The 24,341-nt window shown below is 33.8% G+C and overlaps 1 protein-coding gene across 1 annotated transcript; it reads left to right on the top strand.

Moving 5' to 3' along the window:
* Window positions 1-22,007: 22,007 nt before the first annotated feature.
* LOC136413765 (uncharacterized) lies at window positions 22,008-23,114 on the top strand. The gene has a single exon (XM_066397469.1). The coding sequence runs from the start codon at window positions 22,008-22,010 to the stop codon at window positions 23,112-23,114; it is 1,107 nt and encodes a 368-aa protein (XP_066253566.1).
* Window positions 23,115-24,341: the final 1,227 nt, after the last annotated feature.

Below are 24,341 nucleotides of genomic sequence, written 5' to 3'. Positions count from 1 at the left end.
AAGCTTAAATACCTCTGAACTCAAAATAATCGTAGCTTGTGATTTTGCTTCATTTGAGGTAATTTTCAACCTCAATTTAGGACCCTATAACAACATTGAATACCATAGGGAACTCTCTTCTTTAAAGTTTATTAAATAAAAAATTATGAAATTTCTGAAGGACTTTAGAGATATTTTCTTTTTCTCTCTCAGCTCAAGACCAAGGGTTCAATAGCATATCATGTGAGAACTGTAAACATATCTAAAAGCAATATACAGGGTGTCCCATAGGTCTTTCATTATTGGCATGTTTTGACAACTAATGTAGACGCATTTATTTGTGCGAAAAGATTATTTTTAATTTCACCAGTGGCGTCCGTACTAACACATCTCGTCATATTTTTAAAGAAAAAAATGGTACACCATTGCTTTTTCTCAAAATAAAAATTATTTTTGGAAATATGCTTTATTTAGAAGAAAAATTCTCATTTGACTCTTTTTCATTCGACGCATCGTTTGCTAGTGAAAAAATAAAAACAATCTACATAAAAAAGAACATTTTAACATACAAACATATTGCTGTTTTTTGTCGTTTCAAATAATAACGAATTCTCTTATTTAAAAAAAAAATGGAATTTACTTCTCCAAGTATCAAGGTGTGGCAGTTACTACTGTATCATGGCGCAGACAAGACAGTTAAGTGATGAAGAAGCAATTAGAGCGATAGCTCTGATGGAAGAAGGGTTTAGTCAAAGAGAAATTACAAATCGACTGGTAGTCATTACCGCAAGAGAGAATGAGGCCGCCCAAGGGTAACTTCTGCATGAAATTACCATTTTTTGTGGTCATATGCTCTTCGGGATCGGCACGCTCCTGGTCCTAATTTGAATAATCTTCGACAAAACTTCAGAAACGTTCGAGTTTCTGAGTGTACAGTAAGAAGAAAGCTCCATGAATATGGATCGACATCTCTTCCCCCAGCTACTGAACCGCTGGTCACTAGAGAACATTGTATTCAGAGATTAAGATTTGCTGAAGAAGATCTAAATTGAACTAAAGTTGATTGAGCGTACTTATTATTTTCAGGTGAATCCAGATTTTGCCTAAGATCTCTAGATGGATGTCAAAGGGTACGGAGGATGCCAGGCGAATGGTTTATACCCTGCAATTTTTCACCCAGAATGAATTTTAGTGGAGGTTTTGTAATGGTTTCGGGTGGCATCGATCTAAACACCTCTATGCGATGATCGGTCCTGGTTTTCTAATTTTTGCCAAGTATATTACAGATACCCTTTTGTTTTTTGTGATGTCTTTCGCCTCATTTGTGGGCCCTCAGTTTTTTTTCATGCTAGACAATACATGACCCCATGTCGCTGGAGCTGTTCAAGAGTATCTGCATGAAGTTGAAATTGAAATTATGGACTGGCCTGCAAGAAGTCCAGACATAAATCCAATAGAACCAGTGTGGAAGACGAGTACGGCAACCACAGCACTGGAAAAATTGCGAAATTGTTTGTTTGAAGAGCGGGAACCATTCTTCAAGAAGAAATTAGAAATTTAATATCATGAATGCGCCGAAGACCGAAAGCTGTCATGGATGCTACAGAAGATAACACTAGGTACTAATTTTTAAATGCGTCATCCGTTTTTGCTACGAAAATGTGATCTTGCGATTTTTAACATTTTCGTTTTATGTTTGGTCTTAAATTAAAAAAAGTTGGTGCTTTAATGTACATTTTCATATTTAACTGACAATCTATGAACGATAATATCATAATCTTCGCTTTATAATATCACGAAGCAAAAATAGTCGGAAATATTGAAATGATACTTAAATTTCGTCGGAGAATGCTTTAAATTGCTTGCTCGATAAATTCACTGATAATAGTCACAGCTGGACATGGCCAAGATTTGTAACATTGATATCCTTTTATTTTACGTACAGTAAATTATTTTATCGCACGTGTGCGGTAAAGTGCTACTTTTAGCTTGCGAGTACGTACGGTAAAACAACTATACCGGAATATTCACAACGAAATAAATTTTAAGCGTTTTTGCATAGGTCGGTGACATTTCGTAGGCAACCTGAAATTATGATACTGGAACGTTTCCAACTTCTAACTCGTTCATAGATCTTGAATTATTGAATTAATTGCAAAAAAAAATGGATGTGAAAATAAGACACAAAATGAGTGTTCTTAACCTTTAGGCGAAAAACCTTCAAATGAGCTTGCTGATGTTTATGAGCTTCGCTATGCATCAAGTCACAAGTTGATTAAGCCATAATGATCAGCAGTAGTAAACAAATTGTAACCAAATGTCAATAGTTCAGCCATTGACCTACAAGCCACCACTTGGAAATTCATATAACGCAAATTGTTAATATAAATTTCATCTTGCGGACAAAACATACGATTTCAGATACGACCATCATAACTCATGCATTCTCGCATGTTGCGTCACATAAAACTGTCGAATGCCGTGTCAGACCCTTATAAATTCCTTATTTTTATCTATCTCCATAAAAACGCATCATCCTGAGTTTTTATTGAGGATTTTAGAGAAAATAAATTATGGAAGATAAAATTGCTTTCAAGATGGAACGATTCAAACGGGCCGAAAGAAGTCTGTGTTTTGAAGGCGAAGTCGAAGAGAAGCGGGAAACGCCTTCGAGTATAAGTCTTATAAGAACAAAAACCCATCAAGATAAGGTGCATCTTAATTAAGACATATAGAAAAAAGCTAAACAGGAATTTATAATGGTGCTAGTGACACTTCGGTGATAACGTAGTGGATTTAGGGTTTTAAGATGGTTGGGTCTCGAATTTTCGACTGGTCGAGAGGTCGACACATATTAATTCCTTGAGTAACACATCACTCAATAAGTCTCGGGATTAACTAAGAAAAATATTTTTTTTTAGAAATTTGACTTTATTCATCAACATTCTCCCCTTCAAAAGTGATACATTAATTCCAACGCCCCTCTAATTTTTGCGTTTGTTGCCTTATTTCTTTTTTATGGAACTATTTGTCTTTGTTCTCAAAACAGACCTTAGTTTCGGCAATCACTTCTTCATTTGAGCCAAAGTTCTTCCCCTAGAGCGTTTTCTTAATATCTGCAAAAAACCAGCAGTCGCTGGTGGCCGGATCTAGAGAGTACGATGGGTGAGCACGCAATTCAAAGTGTAATTTATTTAATTTAACTGTCATTTTAAATATGTTTTTGACTCGATATAACCTAAACTAAATCCAAGTACGACAGATAAGGGAGAGATAGGTTAATTTGTAGAACCAAATCGGAACAGATATTTAGTAATGAAGGACTCTAAAGGAATTAAATTCCATAACAGGAACAAGAATAAAAACATTTTTTGTGACTTTTTTAGGCAAAAGAATGTTACGATTTGAAATATATTTTTTCGCAAAAGTTTATCTTGACAAATACAAGAGTGATTTTTTTTATCATATTCATTTTAGACTATATTTTAAAGTTGTTCTACTTTTGAGACTAGTTGCACAATATGACAATGTGGTACGCAAAGAAAAAATAGTATATAACATACATATGTTATAATTGTCAGGTGCTTGAGATTTTAAGGTAATGTGATAGCAAGTGGAATAGTTAAGCTCTAAGCGTTAAATTTTGGAAAATTATAACATTGGTATATCTTCTGTTTCTTATTTAAACCCTCTTGGAATTAGTTCAGAGATATGCGTTTTGTTTATTTTTACTAGACATCTAAAGAAAGGCCACGAACTCAATCGTATCTGCTCAAAATGAGGTAGTTGTCAGACGTAAACCCAATTTGACATTTACGCTAGAAGTAACGGTCTGTGTACGTACGTGCATACTCTAGACAGAGCTACGTATAAAACAGATAATAGCGTTTGAATATTCGAAAATTTGGGATTCGAAATGTTGATTGCTTGTCAGACTTATGCCAGGTTCAGAAGTTTTTATTTTCAAATGTGTATCAAATTATTAGCTCTATAAATGAAAATACATAAAATATTGAGTTCGTAACAGGTTGAAAGAGATGATAAGAACCGAAGATAAAACGTAGAAACGGGAAGAAATCCTGAAGACATGCCTTATGGCGGTTCCAGGGAAATCCCTTAGTGAGGTTTTACAATGGTAAAAAATCCCAACTACCCTTCCCGATCGTCAGTAGGAGGGGGTGCCTTTTGAAAGTTTCCCTGCCACAAAAAAAAAGTCCCAGTATCCGGCAAAAACAAATGTTTGAGTCGGAATCCTAAGCAATCGCATTGTTGGACCGTTTTTTATTAATGAAACTTTAAATGGTGAAGGTTACTTACAATTATTACAAAAATAAATTTATCCCGCTGTAACTGAATATCTTGAAGGAGGTGAAAAACTTCTGGAAGATGAATTAATCTTTGCGCAAGACGGAGCTCCGCCTCATCTTCATGTAGAAGTTCTCAACTTTTTAAATACTAGTTTGCCCAATCGCTAGATTGGTAAAAGACGTCCTACTGAATGGCCCCCAAGTTTTACTGACTTGATTCCACTGGACTTTTTCCATATAAGGTTTATAAGACCAAATTTAAATCTATCGAAGTTTTGCGTCAAAGAAACGTGTTAAAATATTATCTAATATGTTTTTAAATGTTAGGAAAGAATTTCAAAATAGATAGTTCTATTGTCAAGAAGTTAAAGAAGATCATTTTGAAAAATACATAAAAGAAAATAAGTTTGGTATTTTCGTTTCACCTCTTAGTACTGTAAATATTTAAAAAAATACGATTATCGTTATTTAGGCTATTGAATACCTTTTCAAACAATGTATCACTTCACCCTACTTCTCATTTAAGTTTAAGTGGCTCTACAGAGAAGAATGAGTAGCTATCATGAACGCTAAACAGGGTTCCGCTTGAAACTCTAATTAAGGTGTTCTACCGAATATTCAAAAACTTCATAATAAACACAAAGTTGTTGGGGGTGTCTAGTTTTTGCTGAGACACCCTGCACAAGTTCCATGATCTGTGTAGTGTGGCTTTAGCTCTACTTTACACAACTGTCCTCTCTTGCGTTTACGGTAGTCAAGTACGTTTGCGTTTATGTTATGCTTCAAGTGTTGATTGAATAAATAATCGTTCTTCACGGATGGTATATCTACTTCTGATTTAAAATTATTACAAAATTCAGTAGCGTATCTTGACCCTAAGTGCTTTTTCAAGCTTAGAAAAAATCTGGATTTTTTTGCTTATTTCTCCAGGCTTTACTTTTATTTGGTTTAATCATTCATTTTATGCGACCCTAATTCCATTTCTTTACCAAACTTATCAATCTCATAAAAAAAAATAGACGCCAAAGCTCCTCACATGTACTGACAACTTCTCCTATGTCTATATTGTTAAAAGTCAGACGGCAGACAGGTTTTCTCGAAAGTGATTTCAGTATTCAAGCTGTTACATCCTACACCCAACGATGGTCTGGCCATAATTCTAGACCATTGTTTATGGGCCTTTTGTATCTGAGTGAGATAGCGTGAAAAGGGATTTTTTGAAATCTGTTTTTGTCTAATTCTCATAAACCTACACAATACTGCTCGATTTTACTTCTCAGGGCTTTGAATTTTTTTACGAGTTTACACCTTACAATCTACTGAAGTCTTAAATGAAGTTTTTTTAACGACTTTTTCACCCTTTGTTAAACTTGCCCGATTTTCTAAAGATGGAAACTTCTTTTTATGATCAAATTCCTTCGGTATGGCGGTAAATAGCTAACATAATCCCTATAAATTACGATATAAAATCTCAATAATGCCACATAGAGAGAGACATAAAGAGTCTATAAATATTCCTGAGTCGAAAAATTCTTGGCAGCTGCACCTGAAAGAGATATTAATGTTTTCCTGTAGTATTTTAACCTGTAGTGTATACGAACAGCATATTTACTGTTAGGCCATGCATCATTTATTCTAATCCATTTTTTCTAGTCATCACATAATGGAGGCAAACGAGGCGTTTAATGATATCTGATTAAACTTCTTTGAAATTCATTAAATTCCAAGCAAAAAATTGATAAATAGAGGGAGTTGGACGCCTAATGTAAGTCTTCCGTTACGATGTTGAACTAGAACCGCAGCTTTTTAAGCCTGTTAAGATTAATCATAGGAAATATTTTCTAACTAGATTAATCACAAGAATCGTAGATTCTAGAGAATCATTTAAATTCCACCAGTCTCAGATACTCATAATCCGGGACTTCTTGATACCGTACCCACCTGAGTTTTAATACAATAAGTTTGATATCGAGATTAAAATTTATCAGCTTGACAAGAAAATACCATAGTTTATCTATTTCATCAAAAATTCTCAATTTTTCTAAGCTGATTTCGATTTCAATATTTTTGACATCTAAACTTACAGATAAACCTAATGGTTCTACAGGGTGTTCCATATTCGATGTGCTATCACTGCTATCCCTTAAGCGATAAGAGTTCCAAGGTCACTTAAATGAGAAAAAATTATGTCAAATTTAATACTCTTTCAAAAACTGCAAACAAAGTTGCTGAATGATTTTTAGTTTCCGAGTTATGAGAAAACTAAAATTTTGCTAAATATAATTTTCTAAACAAATCGAAAACTAAAGGTTTTTCAGTAAAATGTGTGATACAAAGATTTTATAGATTTTTTACGTCTACAAACCAGTAAATTTGAAACTTTAAATATTGCTTAGTTTTTAAGATAACGACAACTTGAGTTTTTTAAATATAGACCTGTATATTTTAGGCAGATTTTTGAAAGTCCCAAGTAACCCCTTTACAATGATATACCATATGACAGAATTTTTCGACGTTTTAGTTTAAAAAAAGGTATTTTCATTTTTTCTCAAGAAGGTAGGCCAGTCCTGGAACTCGAATTAAAAAAGCAATTATTATGTTGCTCAAAAATATTATATAGGCAAATAAATTATCAATCAAGCCATAGATAATCAATAATAAATGAGTAATAATAGACTTTTAATTTAGAACATTTCCAAATTTGAAAGTGGAATAAGCTATAAAAAGCGGAAAAATAATATCTGAATAGGTATCATTAATTATTTTGAAACTTTCATCCACTTACAGACCCTATTTTCTAATTTGTAATAAAACCGTTCACGAATATTACCTTAAGCAAATAAAATTATAATATATTTGGCTAAATTTTAGTTTTTCCATAATAACTTGAAAACTAAAATCATTTGGCAACATTTTTTTCAGTTTTAAAAGAATATTAAAGGCATATTTTTAAACTTTAGCCGACCCTGTAACTTTTACCGTTTACGAGATAGCAATGATAGTACATCCGATTTGGCATACCCTGTATCTCTATACAGGGTATGTAATATCTTTACATTCAATTTACCGATTCGCATGAGAACCTGATGATAATTATTGTTTTTTATTGTTAATTATTTTGCGATTTAAAGTCAAACCGCTTAGAAATTCTACTCACAAAAAAATTATATGTAAATCAATGAAGTCCTAGAAGTAAACAAAAATAGGTGAAAAATCATCGAAAAATTAAGAAAAATTGATTTACTCAAGACGTATGGATAAGCAACAATAACTTCTTCTAACGGAATTATTTAAATGGAATTTTTCCCCATGTTTAGCCTTGGATGAAATATAATCTTGTACTCGCATATAATAAGCATCATTCCCTCAAGATCATTGCGCCATGAGTGAAGCGAATTTCTCCGTGGGAAATGATAGTTATAATTATTAGTTTGCTCTAATAATGTAGTACTGCATCGAATAAGTATTTTCTATTTTTTGTACTAATAAATGGAGAGTTGTTTCTGTTGACTTCCTCTTGCTGTATGCATGTTCACCTTTGCTGTCGGGTCCTAGTGTTCCTTGTTATGAAGTGCGGTAAGGAAAGTAATAAATTTAGCTTTGAAATTATTGTATTAAAATTTAAGCAATTCTAAAATAAGAGTCTGAGACCTAGGGATTCGTTTTTTGGCAAATCGTAACTGTTTGACTGGCTACTACGTGAATTTAAGTCAAGTGAATCCAGGTTATTAATATTTTTTCCATATCCTCTTGTGTTACTCTAGTTTCGGTTCTTAGGCAATTATTTCTTCTTAATTAATACTATCCTTACATGATGGTTTCGTTTGGCGTCATCGATCAAATTTTATTTCACATTCTCCTTAAATTTTTTCTCTTTCTAACGATTTTATTCGCGCTAAGTGAATGCTAGTATTTCTTTGTGTTTTTCTTTATCTTCTTTATCACGACTGTCTTACTTAACAAGAATCAAGCATAATTTTCCTCTTCAATTCCTATTGTTTGCAAAATGCTTCTGAAAGAAAGGATCATATTCCTAATAGAGCAGAGATGCATTTGCATTGGGTTTCAACTCTATGAGCACTTTTCATATTCCTTTTTCTCAATGTCCTTCTAATTATTTTCTTTTTTCTTTTCATGTACCTTTTGCGCTACTCATCCATAATCGCCGTCACTTTTATTTTAGCCGAAATAAACCCTGAAAAATCTCATCTCTTCTCGACCGATCTATATCTTTAATTTATACGTTGCATTAATCATCTTTTGTCCATCCACAAGAATAGATTTGAATGGTAAAAATCTGACAGGCACTTTCATGCATCTATAATCGAGACGTTCCTTCAAGAAGATAATAATAAATTAAGCCGTTTGATTGAAGAGACATTCCAGAGGTGTCTGCCTTTAGTGGTGAGAGATAGAAGAACAGATAATGCAGATCGAAGTGCAGATAATGTCTGCAACATTTGTGATGGCTCTCAGATACAAAAGAGTTACTGGTGATGAATATAGTGCAGAGAAGTGATTATGCAAGAATATGCATGAAGAGAGCCTTTTGGTTTAGTTTCTTTTATGTGTAGATTATGGCAAGGGAAAATATCTAAAGTTTCTAGGCATAGCAAGACTCTGGTAATTTTTAGGCAATTCGAAAACGGAAGCGAATTTTTACCCTCAACACAATAGAGCTTTATGAAAAGCCGCTCTATACAAATCAAAGTTTTTGTAGACAGGCGGCAAGTTTTAAAGCACAGGCTCAACATATAAATTACCACGTTTACAATGCAAGGCGAATGGTGCGACGGGAAAGCTGTCGAAAAGCCGACTTTTTGAAAAATGCCGATGCCATTTTCGGGTTCTCAACGAACATCTGTATTAGGACCCATAATATATTACATAATTCAAGTTATTGAGGAAAAAGACGCTTTATACCTTTTTGAGTAAGTTTTAGTTCCGTGATAGTCGGAGGTTTAAAGAAAAATTTTTAGCTTTTTTCAAAATTTTGCCTAAGTCAATAGAGTTAGAAGTACGAACGTTGGATTTGTTTTATAAACATAGAATAAGCAGTATCGACACTTAAAGTACTCTGCATTTGAGATTTTTTTTACTTTCATGAATTTAGATAAATTTTAGCTTTGCTTTCCGATTCTGCTTCGAAAATGACGAAAAATGACAATGAAATAAAAAAATAAAATGTTGAATTATAAATTTTTTATTCAAAATTTATTATCATTTGGCAAAATTTTGAAAAATCACAAAGAAAAAAAGTTTTTTGGTTTCTTTTTTTAGCGCATGTGCCACTTTTCAAGGTTACCGACTGAACTTCAAATTAATTTTTATTGTTAATTTCTTTATTTTCAAACTATTTTATTCGGTCAACAACGTTCTGATAATAATTTTATTATGTCAAAGTAATTGTTTGCATAAATATTTACTAGTTAAGGCTTTAATAAAAGTAACCAATAAATCTAAATAAAATGCAAAAAACGTTTAAGAGACGTGTACGCCTTAACGCAAAGTCGGTCTAGATCACAAAGCAAGTACTCAATATAACTTTCTACGGTATTTCTATAAAGCTGATTGATGCAGACATAATTTTATAAATAAATATCACTTTGAAAGTCACCAGCGAAGTTTGAAAATTGGCATATGGATAGAAAATAAGAAATTAATTAACTTTTTCTTTTGCGGTTTTCCAAATTTCTACAAAATTTTTACAATTTGACAGTCATTCGTCTTTTTATTTGAATGTCATTTGTCACCGTTTTTGAAACAGAACCGGAAGGCCAAGACAAAATTTACGTAAGTTCATGAGTAAAAAAAAATTGTATAGGACGAATATTTTATGTGTGATACTGTATAATATCTATTTTTTGAAGTGAGCACGAATATTTTAATTTTCCTGTTTTTCCAGTACTTTGTTTGAGAATGATCAGAATTGATCTAAACTAAACTTAAAAATTCGTCAGCACAAATAAAAGATAGAATAACATTAGTCTCCTCCATAGAATTTTTCATTGTAAACACATTATAATAAATTAGGCCCTAAATTCGATTTCATTAAAAAAACGTATTCGTCGAAAAAAAGTAAAAAAATTGCTTCAACTAACTGAAAAAATTTAACAGACCTCGAAAAAGAATTGGGCGACATTAATTAGTTTGAAAACGGTTTAAAGGAACATTGTTTTAAAAAGTATCTAAATGAATGGCACGATATTTTTGTTAAAAAAATGTAATTAGCCTGAAGTAACTTTCAGATTAGCGTTCCAGTTCCAATTTCTGTATTACACTGCTTTTCTTTCGCTCTATTCAGTTTTTTATGTATTGATATACTGGGTTAGTCATGCAACTCGTTCATTATAAAATTTTTTGATATCCCACCATCGTAGTCCAATAAAATTGTGTCTCAGGCTAGAATCGACCATTTTAAATCTAAGTAAAATATTCCCAAAATGGCGGCACTTCCGGCTATACCGGAAGTAGCTGCCAACTTCGTTATATTAAATGGAACCCTCCTAATTTGTGTAAAGTACCTTTTGCCTAAAATTGATCGTTTCCGAGTTATACCGGATAATTTGAAAATTTTCAGTTGCAAGATCCCACAGAAATTAGTATTTGGAGAAAAAATAATCTTGTTTCATCGAGACAACGTACCAGTCCACACTTCTGTCATCACTATGGCTAAAATCAATAAACTTGATTTCGAACTTTTTCCTCACCCACTCTATTCGCCAGATTTAGCCCCCTCAGATTATTTTCTATTTCCAAACTTGAAAAAATGGCTGGAGGGAAAGAGATTTGCCAATAATAAATGGGTGGAATCTGAGATTGATGCCTATTTTGAAACATATTATTCGAAGTTTCCTACTATAAACAGAATATAGGACATCGCTGGGAAAAGTGTGCCAATCTCGAACGAGACTATGTTGAGAAATAATATAATATTTTCCATTTTTTTTTCTTTATGTGTTAGGTCAGGTACTTCTGGGACTGTCCTCGTATTATTAAGGTTCCCTGGACCGATTCTGGACAGGTCATCTTTGGGTCTCAGAATACCAATCCCTAAATTCGCAGCGGCTGGCCCACGATGCCGATTTCCGGTTGAATTCTTGCAGCTGTTAAAACTTCCAAATTTTCCAGTACAACTCGGAAACAGTAAACGTCAGGCATAAGACACTTTACCTAAACTGGGCTTAAAATTTAGCAAAAAATCCGAAAATGGTAAAAAAATTAGAGGATTCCATTCAAAATAACGAAGTGGTTAGCTTCTTCCGGTGTAACCGGAAGTGCCGCCGTTTTGAAAATATTTCACTGGGACTCAAAATGCCTAGACTGACACCCAATTTCATTGGATACGATAGTGAGAAGTCGGACATTTCCTAAAGAACGGGTTGCGTGGCCAGCCCTATACACTTACACCCACTTATCTTTTTAGCCCCTTGCTGGCCGATCGAACAAGATTTATGGACCTATTCCTGCACCATATGAGCTCGGCGTTAAGATATTCCATCGTGACCGTTTTCATCGATAAGAAGTCGAAGAAACGTATGGACGTTACTATTAAACATACCTTGTATGTATGCACACCTAACACCTTTATTTATGGCGCATTACCACAGCATTGTGTTACCGGCGCTGGCAGGGCCATAACTTTGAGTCTTCAGTTATTCCTGCTGAAGTGTTGAACGTAGCTAACGGCTCGAATATTGTATTTAATGGGGAACATTCTGAAAATGGCGAGGTGAAGATTTATTTATTAGCATTTGTTAATTTAAAACATGGAATTCGCAAGTTGTTCGGCTGAATGAATCGCGAAGTCGCATCCACCTTTAGGAGAAAAATCCGGTCCCTCCAAGAGGCATAGTCGTGGAAAAAGTGGTTACAGGGCAAGGCAATTAGATTCATCTCATAACACACTGGCTAATTAAGATGCAAGTCTGCTTGTCTGATAAATTTATGAAAAGAATGCGTGGTCACATACGTCTTATTACAAACGGATGTTGATGGTACGTGTAGATCGACTCGCGTAGATAGGATCACTTAACACGCCACGGCCACTTAATATGCTGTCAATTCGAGCAAAAATATAATGTATAGTAAAGCCTAATTAGGGATATTGCTTATTACACTGGTCACTTCCTCAACCTGTCTTGTACGTGGGGCTGAGACTTGACAAATGGTTCCTGCAGCAAACTTGTTATTTCAAACGAGATTCTTAGAAAACCACTGAAAAAAGCCTTTCTGGAAAATATCTGCCTTATTTATTAGCTACTTATGTAAGAATTTAATGTTCTTCATCTTGATAGCGGCAAAATAATACGGTTCTTGGGCGCCTAACGAACTATAATAAAGACGCCTGTTGGGCTCTTTTGTAGCACCAAGAATTTTTAAGTCTTTAGCCTGCCCTGCATGCGCCATATGGGAACACCCAGTGGCGTAGGCTAAGCTGAACGGGATGTCCCAGGGAGAAGTGACCACCCTGAATATCTTCTCTGTTGTCTGTTTAAAAAAACGCTAAGAGACATCGACTTTGATAAGGAGGGGGACGTGATTTGGCGAAAACGTTGTTTTCAAAACGTCATCCCTCTACCCCTGGAAACCGCCTCTTAGAAATTTTCAAATTGGACGAGGGGTCGTGTTATGTTATATCTCGTTTGAAAGGTAATTTTATTCTCTACATAATCAGGCTTTTATTTTTTATTTTTGTAGATCCATCTTGTGTAAACTAAACAAAAACCAAACAACTTAATTTTCACTATGAATGTTATTGTAATAAATGCTGAAAGCGTACAGTTAGACTCAAAACTTCTTGACGTCCCCAAATGTATTAATAATAATGGCATTTCTAACATTCCATTTAAAGCTGACAAACCTTAATTTTTTAAAGGAACAATTTATTGATATTTTCCTCTTCACTTAGAGGTTTTAATATTTCGTGGCAAGAGATCATTTTGCAGTCAATTTTTAATTTTATTAATTTTTTATTAAATTAAAGATTTACACAAGTTATTATGATGTATAGTAAGTTACTGTATTTTGTATTCAATAACTTTATTTTTTAAGAAAACCGTAGATCAAATTTTAGTTATGAGAATAGCGTTGTATACCATATTAAATTACCTCTCGTTTGATATACTACAATGGGTACCTTTGCATTTGAAGACAAAAAGTTAGTAAAGTAGCTGGATAAGGGTGAAAATTTTTAACATCAAAAATAATGTATTAAAAGCCTTTTTTTTAATAAAATTATATGTATTTAAATATTTTAAAAAATATCACGTTTATGAAAGTTATAAACGTGTTGCAATACTTTTTACAAACGCTGTATATTACCCTGTGCAAAGACATCTATGGAACCCATTAGAACCTACCGAAAAAGGATAATATAAAATTGCCCTTAACTATGGGAAGGACATCATTCTACTCACAATTTTTTGTAAGCAATTATGCTGCAAGTCTGACCACTGTATGTTAGTTTTTGTGCAATGAAACAATTTTAACAGAAAAAAATCCATTGTGCAAACCAAAACAAGTTAATTCACGTTGCAAGGCAAAATCGAGATATTTAAAAAACAAATTCCACAAGAGCGGCGGCTCGTGCCTTCAATTTAAATCTTCCAAACAAAATGGTAAGCCACCCTTAGGTACCTGAGGTGTTAATGAAATTCAATGAGACTGGTTTCGTCCAAAAAAAAAAACACGAATTTGACCGCCCAATGAGTGGTGATGAAATCCAATTCGCGGTTCTGGCACATGTACAAATGGACAACAGAACGTCTGTACGAAGGATTGCTGAGGAATCCGGTGTTTCAAAAAGTACTATTCATAGAATTTTAAAAAAAAGTAAAATTCCATCTTTATGTCATAAAACTAGTACAGAAATTAAATGAGGATGATTTCGACCGACGATTAGAAATCTGCGAATTATTTAGTAACATGAGTTATGAACCCTGACCGCCCTATCTAATACCTAGACCAACACGGACTATGGACTTCTCATAAACGTCCAATTACCATATCAAGGAGACTATCATTAAAGCTCAAATACCATATCAATAGGACTATGCAAACAAAAACCATGGGAACCCTCAGCAAGACATCATTAAAAATTTGGCGATAACACTAGACATAAGAACAGTCTTCAACCGATTCAGATTTGATTCTGCTACATAATTTTCTGTTGAGCAGTTATGTGACGAATTGATCATTATATTCTTAAAATTTATTAATAAAGTAGTTTTTAAAAACCAAGTTTAAAAATGACTAAACATAATTCATATTACATTTAAACAAACATTTTTTGTATAATACAACATTTTCTGATGAATGTTCGTTCTATTTAAAAGACGAAATTAACAGACATAACTGTCGTTACTGGAATGACGTTAACCCTTGTATGGTCCAAGAGACCCATACTCAACAACCTCAAAAATTAAACATTTGAGCCAGAATGATGGATGACCACATTGTTAGACCATTTTTCATTCCTGGAAACTTAAATGGAGAAAACTATCTACAATTTTTATGTATAAGACGCTGATTTTTCCCAGGATAACTGAAATACTTGAACAAGACCCCCGCCTCTCAAAACAAGAACAAAAATTAGTTTTTCAAAGGGATGGATCACCTCCACACCACACTGCTGTTGTCTGACAGTTTCTAGATGAAGAATTCCCTAGAGGATGGATTGGCGGAAGAGGTCCAATGGAATAGCCCGCGAGATCTCCCGAACTTAGCCCACTGGATTTTTTCTTATCCGGACATTTGAAGGCCAAAATCTATAACACACAATCTGATTCCCTCGAGGAGTTACGACCCGAATCGTTGAAGAGTGCAGGTCAATAACACCAGAAATGTTAGATAATGCGCGACGACGTTGTGAGGATTAGCTATACATGTGCATTGAAGCCAACGCAGATCACTTTCAATATTTTTTACGATAATATAAATAAAGTATCAGTGAAAATGGTTAAAATCAAGTTATTTGTTTTTTGTTTAATTTTTACAAACCCGAAGTACAAAAATAAAAAAAAAACGCGGTTGTATAGAAAATAAAATTACCTTTTAAACGAAATATGACACAACCTCTTTTCCAATTTGAAAATTTCAAAGAGGTCGTTTCCAGGAGTAGAAGAATGACATTTCGAAAATAACTTTTCCACTAAATGATGTCTCTCTCTCTATCAAAATTAACGTGTTTCAGTGTTTTTCTTTAACAAACAGAAGAAAAGATATTCAGGGTGGACACATTTCTCTGGGGCACTCTGTATTTCTTAATACAACAAAAGTATTTCAATTTGCTTTCAAAAATGTAGCTACTTCTAGAGGTACAGTATTGGACAAAAAGGTTGTAACTTTCTTCAAATTTGAAATATTTTGTTAATATCTAGTAGATGAACTCTGGATTATAACATTTTAATTAGTATACTATTGGTAAAATATTGCGGATATAATTGACTTTGAAATATGCAAACAGATAACCTCCATTGCCCATTTGCCTTGATCACATCGCGACATCGCTTCGGAATAGATTGAGTTAATTTTACGATTATTGTTCGATCCATAGTGAACCACACATTCTCTAATTTTTCAAAAAGTTCTTGTTGGTTTTTGATTTTATTTTATTTTCCTATCCAGTACGTCCCACTAATTCTCAATGGGATCGAAATCGGGACTATATGACGGCCATTTTAAAACATAACATTTTTTCTTCCAACAAATATTTTTGTGCTAATTTAGATTAATGTTTTGGATCAAACTTATGCTTTACAGGAATTGTATCAAATAAGTAGGGATCTAGTTTGTCTTGGAAAATATCCAAATATATAAACCTATCCATTTTGCTTATTACGTAATGCAGTGGACCTGTGTCATCCTATAAAGAACAGTACCACGCCATTACAGAGCCGCTACCATATTTTATTATAAGCTTAATGAACATTTTCTTCAACCGCTTGCTTTTGGACGTCTGTCACAGCTAGCTCCAATACTTTCAAGTAAGTTAAATTCTCATTCATCAGTAAAAACGACTCGTTTCCAATCTTCTTCGGCCCAATGAATATGAGAATGAGCAAAGTGCAATCTTACTTTATATTCTTCTTACTTAGAATGGGCTTTTTGGTAGGTTTAAAACTACGTCGAATGTGCGATTCGTGATTTCAGCAGGGCAAGTTCCATTGACGATAGCCAAAATGTTGGACGAAGATGCAAACGGATAATTTTTTGATAATCGAATAATTTTCTTATCTGTACTCTGTCTAAATATTGAAGAAATTAGTCATCACAGTATGTCACACAAAAAATGGGTCAGAGATAAACATGCATTGCGATTACAGTGGTTTAAAATGTTGCTGGATGGTCAAAATCAAAACAGCATTAACTCCCTTATCCCTGGGTCGTAACGGGCTTCGGTTGTCCATGGCGCCAGGTGTCCATATGTGGGATAATATATGTATAAACAAGACAAAATGCAAAGAAATACAGATGACCACATGAAGATGCAAATGGGCCTGTAATGTTGCAGATGGTGTTATGTTACGGATGGCTACATAACTCATGCTCAGAAATAATTGGAAACTATTAGGTGCGTGTAAAAATAGATTTTACTTGAGAGACCTACAGGTAACTAAATTGATTCTTGACGAAGTTCTAATGGAAAAATAAGCATTTATTAGGGCTCTCTATCAAAAAAAAACCTGTATATCAAACGCACATTGAAATTTACATTTAATAAGATATTTTGAAATTTTCAATATATCGGACCACTGGATGGTTTATCATGCGTCTAGGCATTTTTCGCTGCTTTTAGATGAATTATAACCAACTTGAGGTTTTTCGCGGTCGATCTAGACTTTTCTTGGATTCTTGGCTCTCTCTTTTCCTTGGTTCTCTCACGTTTAAAACGTTTTCTAACTCGCAAAACTGAATTTTTTTTCTTTGTTGCAACTGGATTGCAATAATGTTTTGCTTAACACCTTCATGAAAAATCCGTAATATTCGCTCTCGCATATCAGCTGAAACTGCAACACCTTTAGGCATACTAGTTTTTCAGTTGCAAACATATTAGCATTCTCTCTAAAAACGTTATATCAAAAAATGATAACTTAAATACGTATAATATACCTAGTTCCAATCATTCTGTCCAGGCTCAAAACTAGATTTGTTATACAGGGTGTTTCTTAATGTCGTACTAATATTTCAAAGTGTGATTCCTCAGGTCATTTTATGAAGAAAAATTCATATGAACATACACTTGTCCTGAACGGCCTAAATTTTTAGTTATAGGGTGTTGAAATTTTTCTCTTCAAATCGTTATTTTAAAATTTGTCAGAAAGTACTTTAGACGTTGTTTTTAATTTTGATGTATGTTAATGGGACATAAAACTCCATATTTTTTCGCGTATATATTTTTTCTATTAAGCCAGTCGGTTTTACATGAAAAAGGTTTCTTATGCTTTTCTCGTTAAATGAGCCGTTCTTGATTAAAACAATAAAATTTTAATTTTTTCATTTAGCAATATTGACGAATTTTTCATATAGAATTTGCCAGCCTAATTAAAAAAATACTCCTGTGCAAAAATACCAGTGGCATACCATTTTTTTCGTATCTGATATTGAAAAATATGTATGCAGGGACACCAAGCAATAATTTTTTTTTAAATTAAAATACCGAGTTTTATGTCCCATTAACATAAATCAAAATTAAAAGCAATATCCAAATTACTTTCTAAGAAATTTAAAAATAATGATTTGAAAATAAAAATTTCAACACCTTGTAGCTAAAAACTTGGGCTGTTGCGAACATATGTTCATATGACCTTTTCTTCATAAAATGCCCTGAAATATTTGCACAACTCTATATAGTTATTTGTTTGTATGTTTCAAAGCCAATTGTATCCGCAATATTTTACCAATAGTATACTAATTAAAATGTTATAACCCAGAGTTCACTTATTAGATATTAACAAAATATTTCGAATTTGAAGAAAGTTCCAACCTTTTTGTCCAATACCGTAGTTTTTCTTCTTAGCTGAAAGCCGCTAATTAGCTAAATTTTTAACTGAAGAAAAAATTCATTTTTTCCCCATCTAGTACGTACCGTGAAACGGTTTCAGTAAATTTTTTATTTAAGTTGCCGTAAGTATATTGTAGGCATTCTAACGAACATCTTTCCCCATCATCGAAAAATTGAGTTAAATTAAATTGCATAAAGGGTGTCGGTATCTCGGAAACTAGCTCAGATATCAAAATAAATGAAAATGATGATTTTTGGAATTATTAACAAGGAACACGATAGGGTAGAGAATACGTCTCGATTTAACTATAAATTGTTATGTATATGTGTTTAACTTTTATGTTTTATTTTGATCAACAAAACCGAACAAACCTTAAAATGTCTATAATAAACTCATGACATAAAAACATCTTACAAAACCAAGACAATCATAATCTCCATAAGTTAAAATAATCGCTGTTCTACAAGCTTTCAGTATATTTCTGAGAGCGTTTAAAATCGACCCAACAAACCGGAAAAACCAATCCCTATTAGAATATTTTAGCAAAAATTAAATTTTCTTGAAATCAATTGTCTTTTCGAAACTTCTAAAGGAGCATTGCATTAAGATTTCTTCAAACATCTAGCCGCTGGAAAAACCGAGTATTACTATAGAATTACCAAGCAAATTATTTGTTTTTCCATCTACCTCTACGAAACAAAAAAAAAACAAATCTGAAGATAAGATAAGCGTGTGTACTAGGTATTTCTATCATACACGTGTATTAGAAAAAAACAAGGAGATATGATAAGCGTGTGTGTCAGAAATTTCTATCAAATACGTGTGTTAGAAAAAAAAACAAACAAGGAGATATGATAAGCGTGTATGTTGGGAATTTCTATCACACAAGTGTGTTAGGAAAAACCAAACAAGGTTATACGATAAGCGTGTGTGTCAAAAATTTCTATCAAATACGTGTGTTAGAAAAAAAAACAAACAAGGAGATATGATAAGCGTGTATGTTGGGAATTTCTATCACACAAGTGTGTTAGGAAAAACCAAACAAGGTTATACGATAAGCGTGTGTGTCAAAAATTTCTATCATACACGTCTGTTAGAAAAAAAGCAAAAGAATAATAGATACAGCGCAATGAACTACTACTACGAGTGTATAACTCGCTAGAAAGTGGCAACCGCGTGGTTGCCGCTTTCGCCAGCGGCTTGTAGGCAACATTTCCCACTTGAGTGTTAAAAGTTACTTTCTTTGCTTGTTATCTAAATGAAGTAGTTCATAAAAATACCAAACTATAACTTGACTTAATGAATCCGTATGAATAATAGACTCCAGACAAGTAAACAACTGCGCTGATTATTGAGAATTAGGACTTTTTATGTGCATATCTTAGTACTCAGAATTTCAGGGCCATTCTTATCTACTTGAGAGTTACATGAAGTTGCTAGATGTGCATCGCAAGCACATTTGAGTATTTCGATTTTCAGGATTTTTGCTTGTCCTCATTCTTTAGTTAAATCGGACGCCCCTGGTTACAATCCCCAGCACGTTGCAGGCCTCCCAATTACGATGCCAACGTAATGACAGGGCGATTTGACCGTCATAATGTCAGTTTTACTCAAGAGCCCATCGGTCGGTGCCCAAGTAATTATCGGCTTAGGGTACACGGTCGATGGAGCAGTTAAGGAACCCTACGTCTTGTTTCTTTTATTGAACTCTTGCATGGTCATTATCTAAAATTGAGTTACATTTGGCCAGTTCCACGTGGTCAGGTTCAGGAAAAACCAAATTAAATCCCGACTCAAATCGTGCCGATTGTTCTTAAAGATTCATCTTTTCAGTGCTTTTTCACGTTTTCTCATTACATCTCAATTACCCGTTTGACCAGCGGCACGCTTTGTGCTCTCAATCGGAATAATCCATAAAGTATTATACCCGCTGAATTAATAAGCAAACATGCAATCAAGCCTTCCAAGAAAAGCATTAATGCGTAAAATGTAAAAGATTTTTAAGGGAACAGATATAATTTATTCACTTTTATTGCAGATCTCTGATGGCATGCAGCCATGCAACCAACGAAGCGTATCTAAGCATTTATCTCACTTAGAAGAATCTAATAATTTAGAAATTCTGGAATGTAAATACTTGCTCAATACTCTCTAACGAACGCATTATTAAGCATGATGGGGGAATAAATTGATTCGCATAACATAAGAAATATTACATTGATGTCTTGCGTTCATGGAGGTTGCTCTTCAAACGGCAAAATATAAAACAAAAAAGTGGATAAAACGTTTTCCAAATCTAATGCCATTTCTCCTCGGTGGCACCTTTTACCTCTTAGGGGACCATCAGGCTTGTGACTTTTGGAGGAGGGCTTTGGAGAAAATTAGGGGATTCGGAATAGGTAAAAATATACAGGGTGTCTCATTAAAAAAAGTTTGGTCCATATCTCGAAAACTATGAGTTATAAATAAAATTTGAATACGCCACTGGATGGTACGTGAAAATCTCTATCTGACACCATTTTTGCATTTTCAATAACTTGACGCATAGTCAAACTATAGGGGGGATCCCAAAATACAATATTTTCAAAAACGCCCTGTAGTGTAAGTACTAAGATGGCTGGATCTATTCTGTCAACGTCATCATTAGTTTCACTAAAAAGTGATACAGGTTTGCGAAAACTGGATCTTTCTATCTTTGTTAATAACCGAGATATCACACGATTACAATGAAAATAGGACACCCTGTACAGTTGTCCTCCCACTACTAAAAGGTGCAAGGATTTACTAGATAACTTTTAGATAACGAGAAAAACGTGTGTAAAGTTTTTTAAGCAACTTAAATATCAGACACGTTTATAACTTTTACGGAACTGCTGTGGTTCCGTAAATTAAGCAATAGCGGGATTGTTTTGGACGTTGTGGATCCGCGGTTCAAATCCGCCCACGTCCATATTCTTTTTTTTCAATTTAATAATTATTACATGTTCATTTTTTTAATGCTTTTTGACACTATTGCACCTAAACAATAATTAAAATATATATTATAAAAAAAAATTAAAAAAAAAAAAATATTTTGCAATTAATAGTATACTAAAGTAACACATCAGTCGGTATCCATATTTGTCAATACAGGGTGTCCCTAAAAGATGTGTACAACGCTCTACCACGTAGAGTACAGTTCAAAATAAGTCGATTTAACTACACTTGCCTTAGTGCCTTAGTTAATTAATAACCGAGATACAGGGCGTCAAAGGTGGAAAATTAAATCACATTTTCTTTAATATATTTCTACTGCTTCGAAATAACTTCAGGAAATTTTGTATTTCGGAATTTCTCGGGACCAGAAATCCAAATTTATCGTCGATTTCGTTGTATCTCCTAGGGGGCGCCACAAGTAGCTATTTCAATACATTTAAGTCGCCAATACTTTTTTGTGTCACGGTGTACGTCACTTTGAGTTTCAGAAATGTTTTTCCCACCTTTTTTACTTAAAAAAAGTATACCATGCTAATATCTCTAAAACCAGCCGTTTTCGACAAAATGGCATTCTAAGTTATAAACGCATAAAATATCAAGTCGTAATACATGACATTTAAGGCAGTTGTTGTTATTGCATTGTTTTAAATGGCACTTCGAAAGTTTCAAATCATTTTTTTTCTTTTTTATGTGATTTCCTGATATCTAAATAGTACTAATAGTAGTACGTCATTACAAAATGTCCAATGAAAGGTACAGTAATGCAGAAATGACGGATATGTTGTTAACATACGGGTTTTGTCGAGGAAATGGTCGGAAATCTGTAAGGACATATCATGATATGTTTCCAAACAGACGCATTCCAAACCATCAAACATTTGCAAGAATCGAAAGACGGCTTCGTGAAACAGGCAGTTTGGCTCCTTATATGGTTAATTGTGGACATCCTCGCACTATAAGGACTTCCGCTGCAGAAGAACAAATTTTAGAGCGAATTAATGGAGAACCGTCTATAAGCTGCAGGAGATTGTGCTTAGAACTAAACATATCTAAAAGTGTGATAAATCGTGTTACAAAGGATTACTTGCTACATCCTTACCATTTACAAAAAGTTCAAGAGCTTTTACCAGGAGATATCCAATTACGACTTGATTTTTGTTCTTTCATAAATGACCAGAGAACGCAGGATATGTTTTTCCACAAAAAAATTTTGTTTACAGATGAGGCGTGTTTTACTAGAACTGGAATATCAAATATTCATAATGAACATGTCTATGCCGAGGTAAATCCGCATACAGCCAAAGTACGACACCACCAAAAGGATTTTAGAATCAACGTTTGGGCTGGAATAGTAGATAATTTCATTGTTGGTCCTGTTATTTTACCTGATCGGCTTAATGGAGAAAATTATTTAAATTTTCTGAAAAATACGATGCCAGAATTGCTGGAAGACTTAACTTTAGCTCTGAGGCAAAAAGTATGGTTTATGCACGACGGAGCTCCTCCTCATCATTCTGTTAATGTTCGAGCCTTTTTAAATCAGCAATATCCAAACAGATGGATTGGCAGAGGTAACAACGCTCCAGTACAATGGCCACCACGCTCTCCAGATATGACACCTATGGATTATTTCTTTTGGGGAAGCTTAAAAGAAAAAGTTTATTCGACATCTGTAAATAATAGAGATGATCTGTGGCAAAGGATTCAGCAATGTACAAATGTAATTAGAAATGATAAAGAAGTTTTTCAAAGACTACAACTTAATTTCTTGCATAGAATTAATCTATGCAGGCGTCTAGGTGGCAGTCATTTTGAACCAGTTTTAAGGAAAGTTAATAATAATTAGTTATTTATTATAAATTGTAATTGAACTGTAATTAAACTGTTTTCTTTAAAGAAATTATTTTTAATAACTGATTGTTTCTACTATTAAATGTTTTGTTTATGTTTTATGCGTTTATAACTTAGAATGCCATTTTGTCGAAAACGGCTGGTTTTAGAGATATTAGCATGGTATACTTTTTTTAAGTAAAAAAGGTGGGAAAAACATTTCTGAAACTCAAAGTGACGTACACCGTGACACAAAAAAGTATTGGCGACTTAAATGTATTGAAATAGCTACTTGTGGCGCCCCCTAGGAGATACAACGAAATCGACGATAAATTTGGATTTCTGGTCCCGAGAAATTCCGAAATACAAAATTTCCTGAAGTTATTTCGAAGCAGTAGAAATATATTAAAGAAAATGTGATTTAATTTTCCACCTTTGACGCCCTGTATCTCGGTTATTATTAACTAAGGCACTAAGGCAAGTGTAGTTAAATCGACTTATTTTGAACTGTACTCTACGTGGTAGAGCGTTGTACACATCTTTTAGGGACACCCTGTATATGTGTGTGGAAGACACATACATTTGGGTGGTAATTGTCATAAAAGCAAATAGGTGCTGTAGTATCAAAAACCATTAAAAAAATTAATATGCAATAATTATTAAATTAAAAAAAAGGACATAGTTGTGAGCGGACTTGAACCTTGGATGCGCAATGTCCAAAACAACTACTCTGTCGCTTAACCCACTAAACCACGACAATTCAGTAAAAACTGTTAATGTGTGCAGTATGTAAGTTATCTAAAAAACATTATACTACTACTACTACTAAAAACTGTTATCTAAAAGTAATCTAGTAAATCCTTGCACCTGCTAGTAGTAGCGGAATAACTGTATATTAGTTACACAAAAATCCCTTTGACACAAGTCTGATGGTCCCTTGTTAATCATAAATATCCTCTATAAGAATGCATCACATCTCTTGAGATAGCGCTGGTGTTAATTTCACGTACAGGTGCCTCATAACTAACATCCAAAAGTCTTGATTATCGCCGCCATCTCACATGCCTACCAATGAACCTTTGAGAACCACACGGGGTAGGCTCGAATCTAATGAACCATCTATTACCTACTATAAATCAAAATCAAAAAATTACGCAAGCCTTCTTTGTCTTGTTGCTCTTGTTCCCAGAACCGGCGTCGAAATTAAGTTGTTAAGTCGTGCCCTGGGGCTGGGATGCAGAGT

The sequence above is a fragment of the Euwallacea similis genome, chromosome 15 (assembly GCF_039881205.1).
Source record: "Euwallacea similis isolate ESF13 chromosome 15, ESF131.1, whole genome shotgun sequence".
In the NCBI taxonomy this organism is placed as follows: domain Eukaryota; kingdom Metazoa; phylum Arthropoda; class Insecta; order Coleoptera; family Curculionidae; genus Euwallacea; species Euwallacea similis.
The sequence above is the reverse complement of the archived record's forward strand: the minus strand, read 5'-3'. Positions and strand labels throughout refer to the sequence as shown.

Coding starts and splice junctions, on each gene's coding strand:
- LOC136413765 (XM_066397469.1), top strand. CDS start 22,008: ATGTCCAATGAAAGGTACAGTAATGCAGAAATGACGGATATGTTGTTA.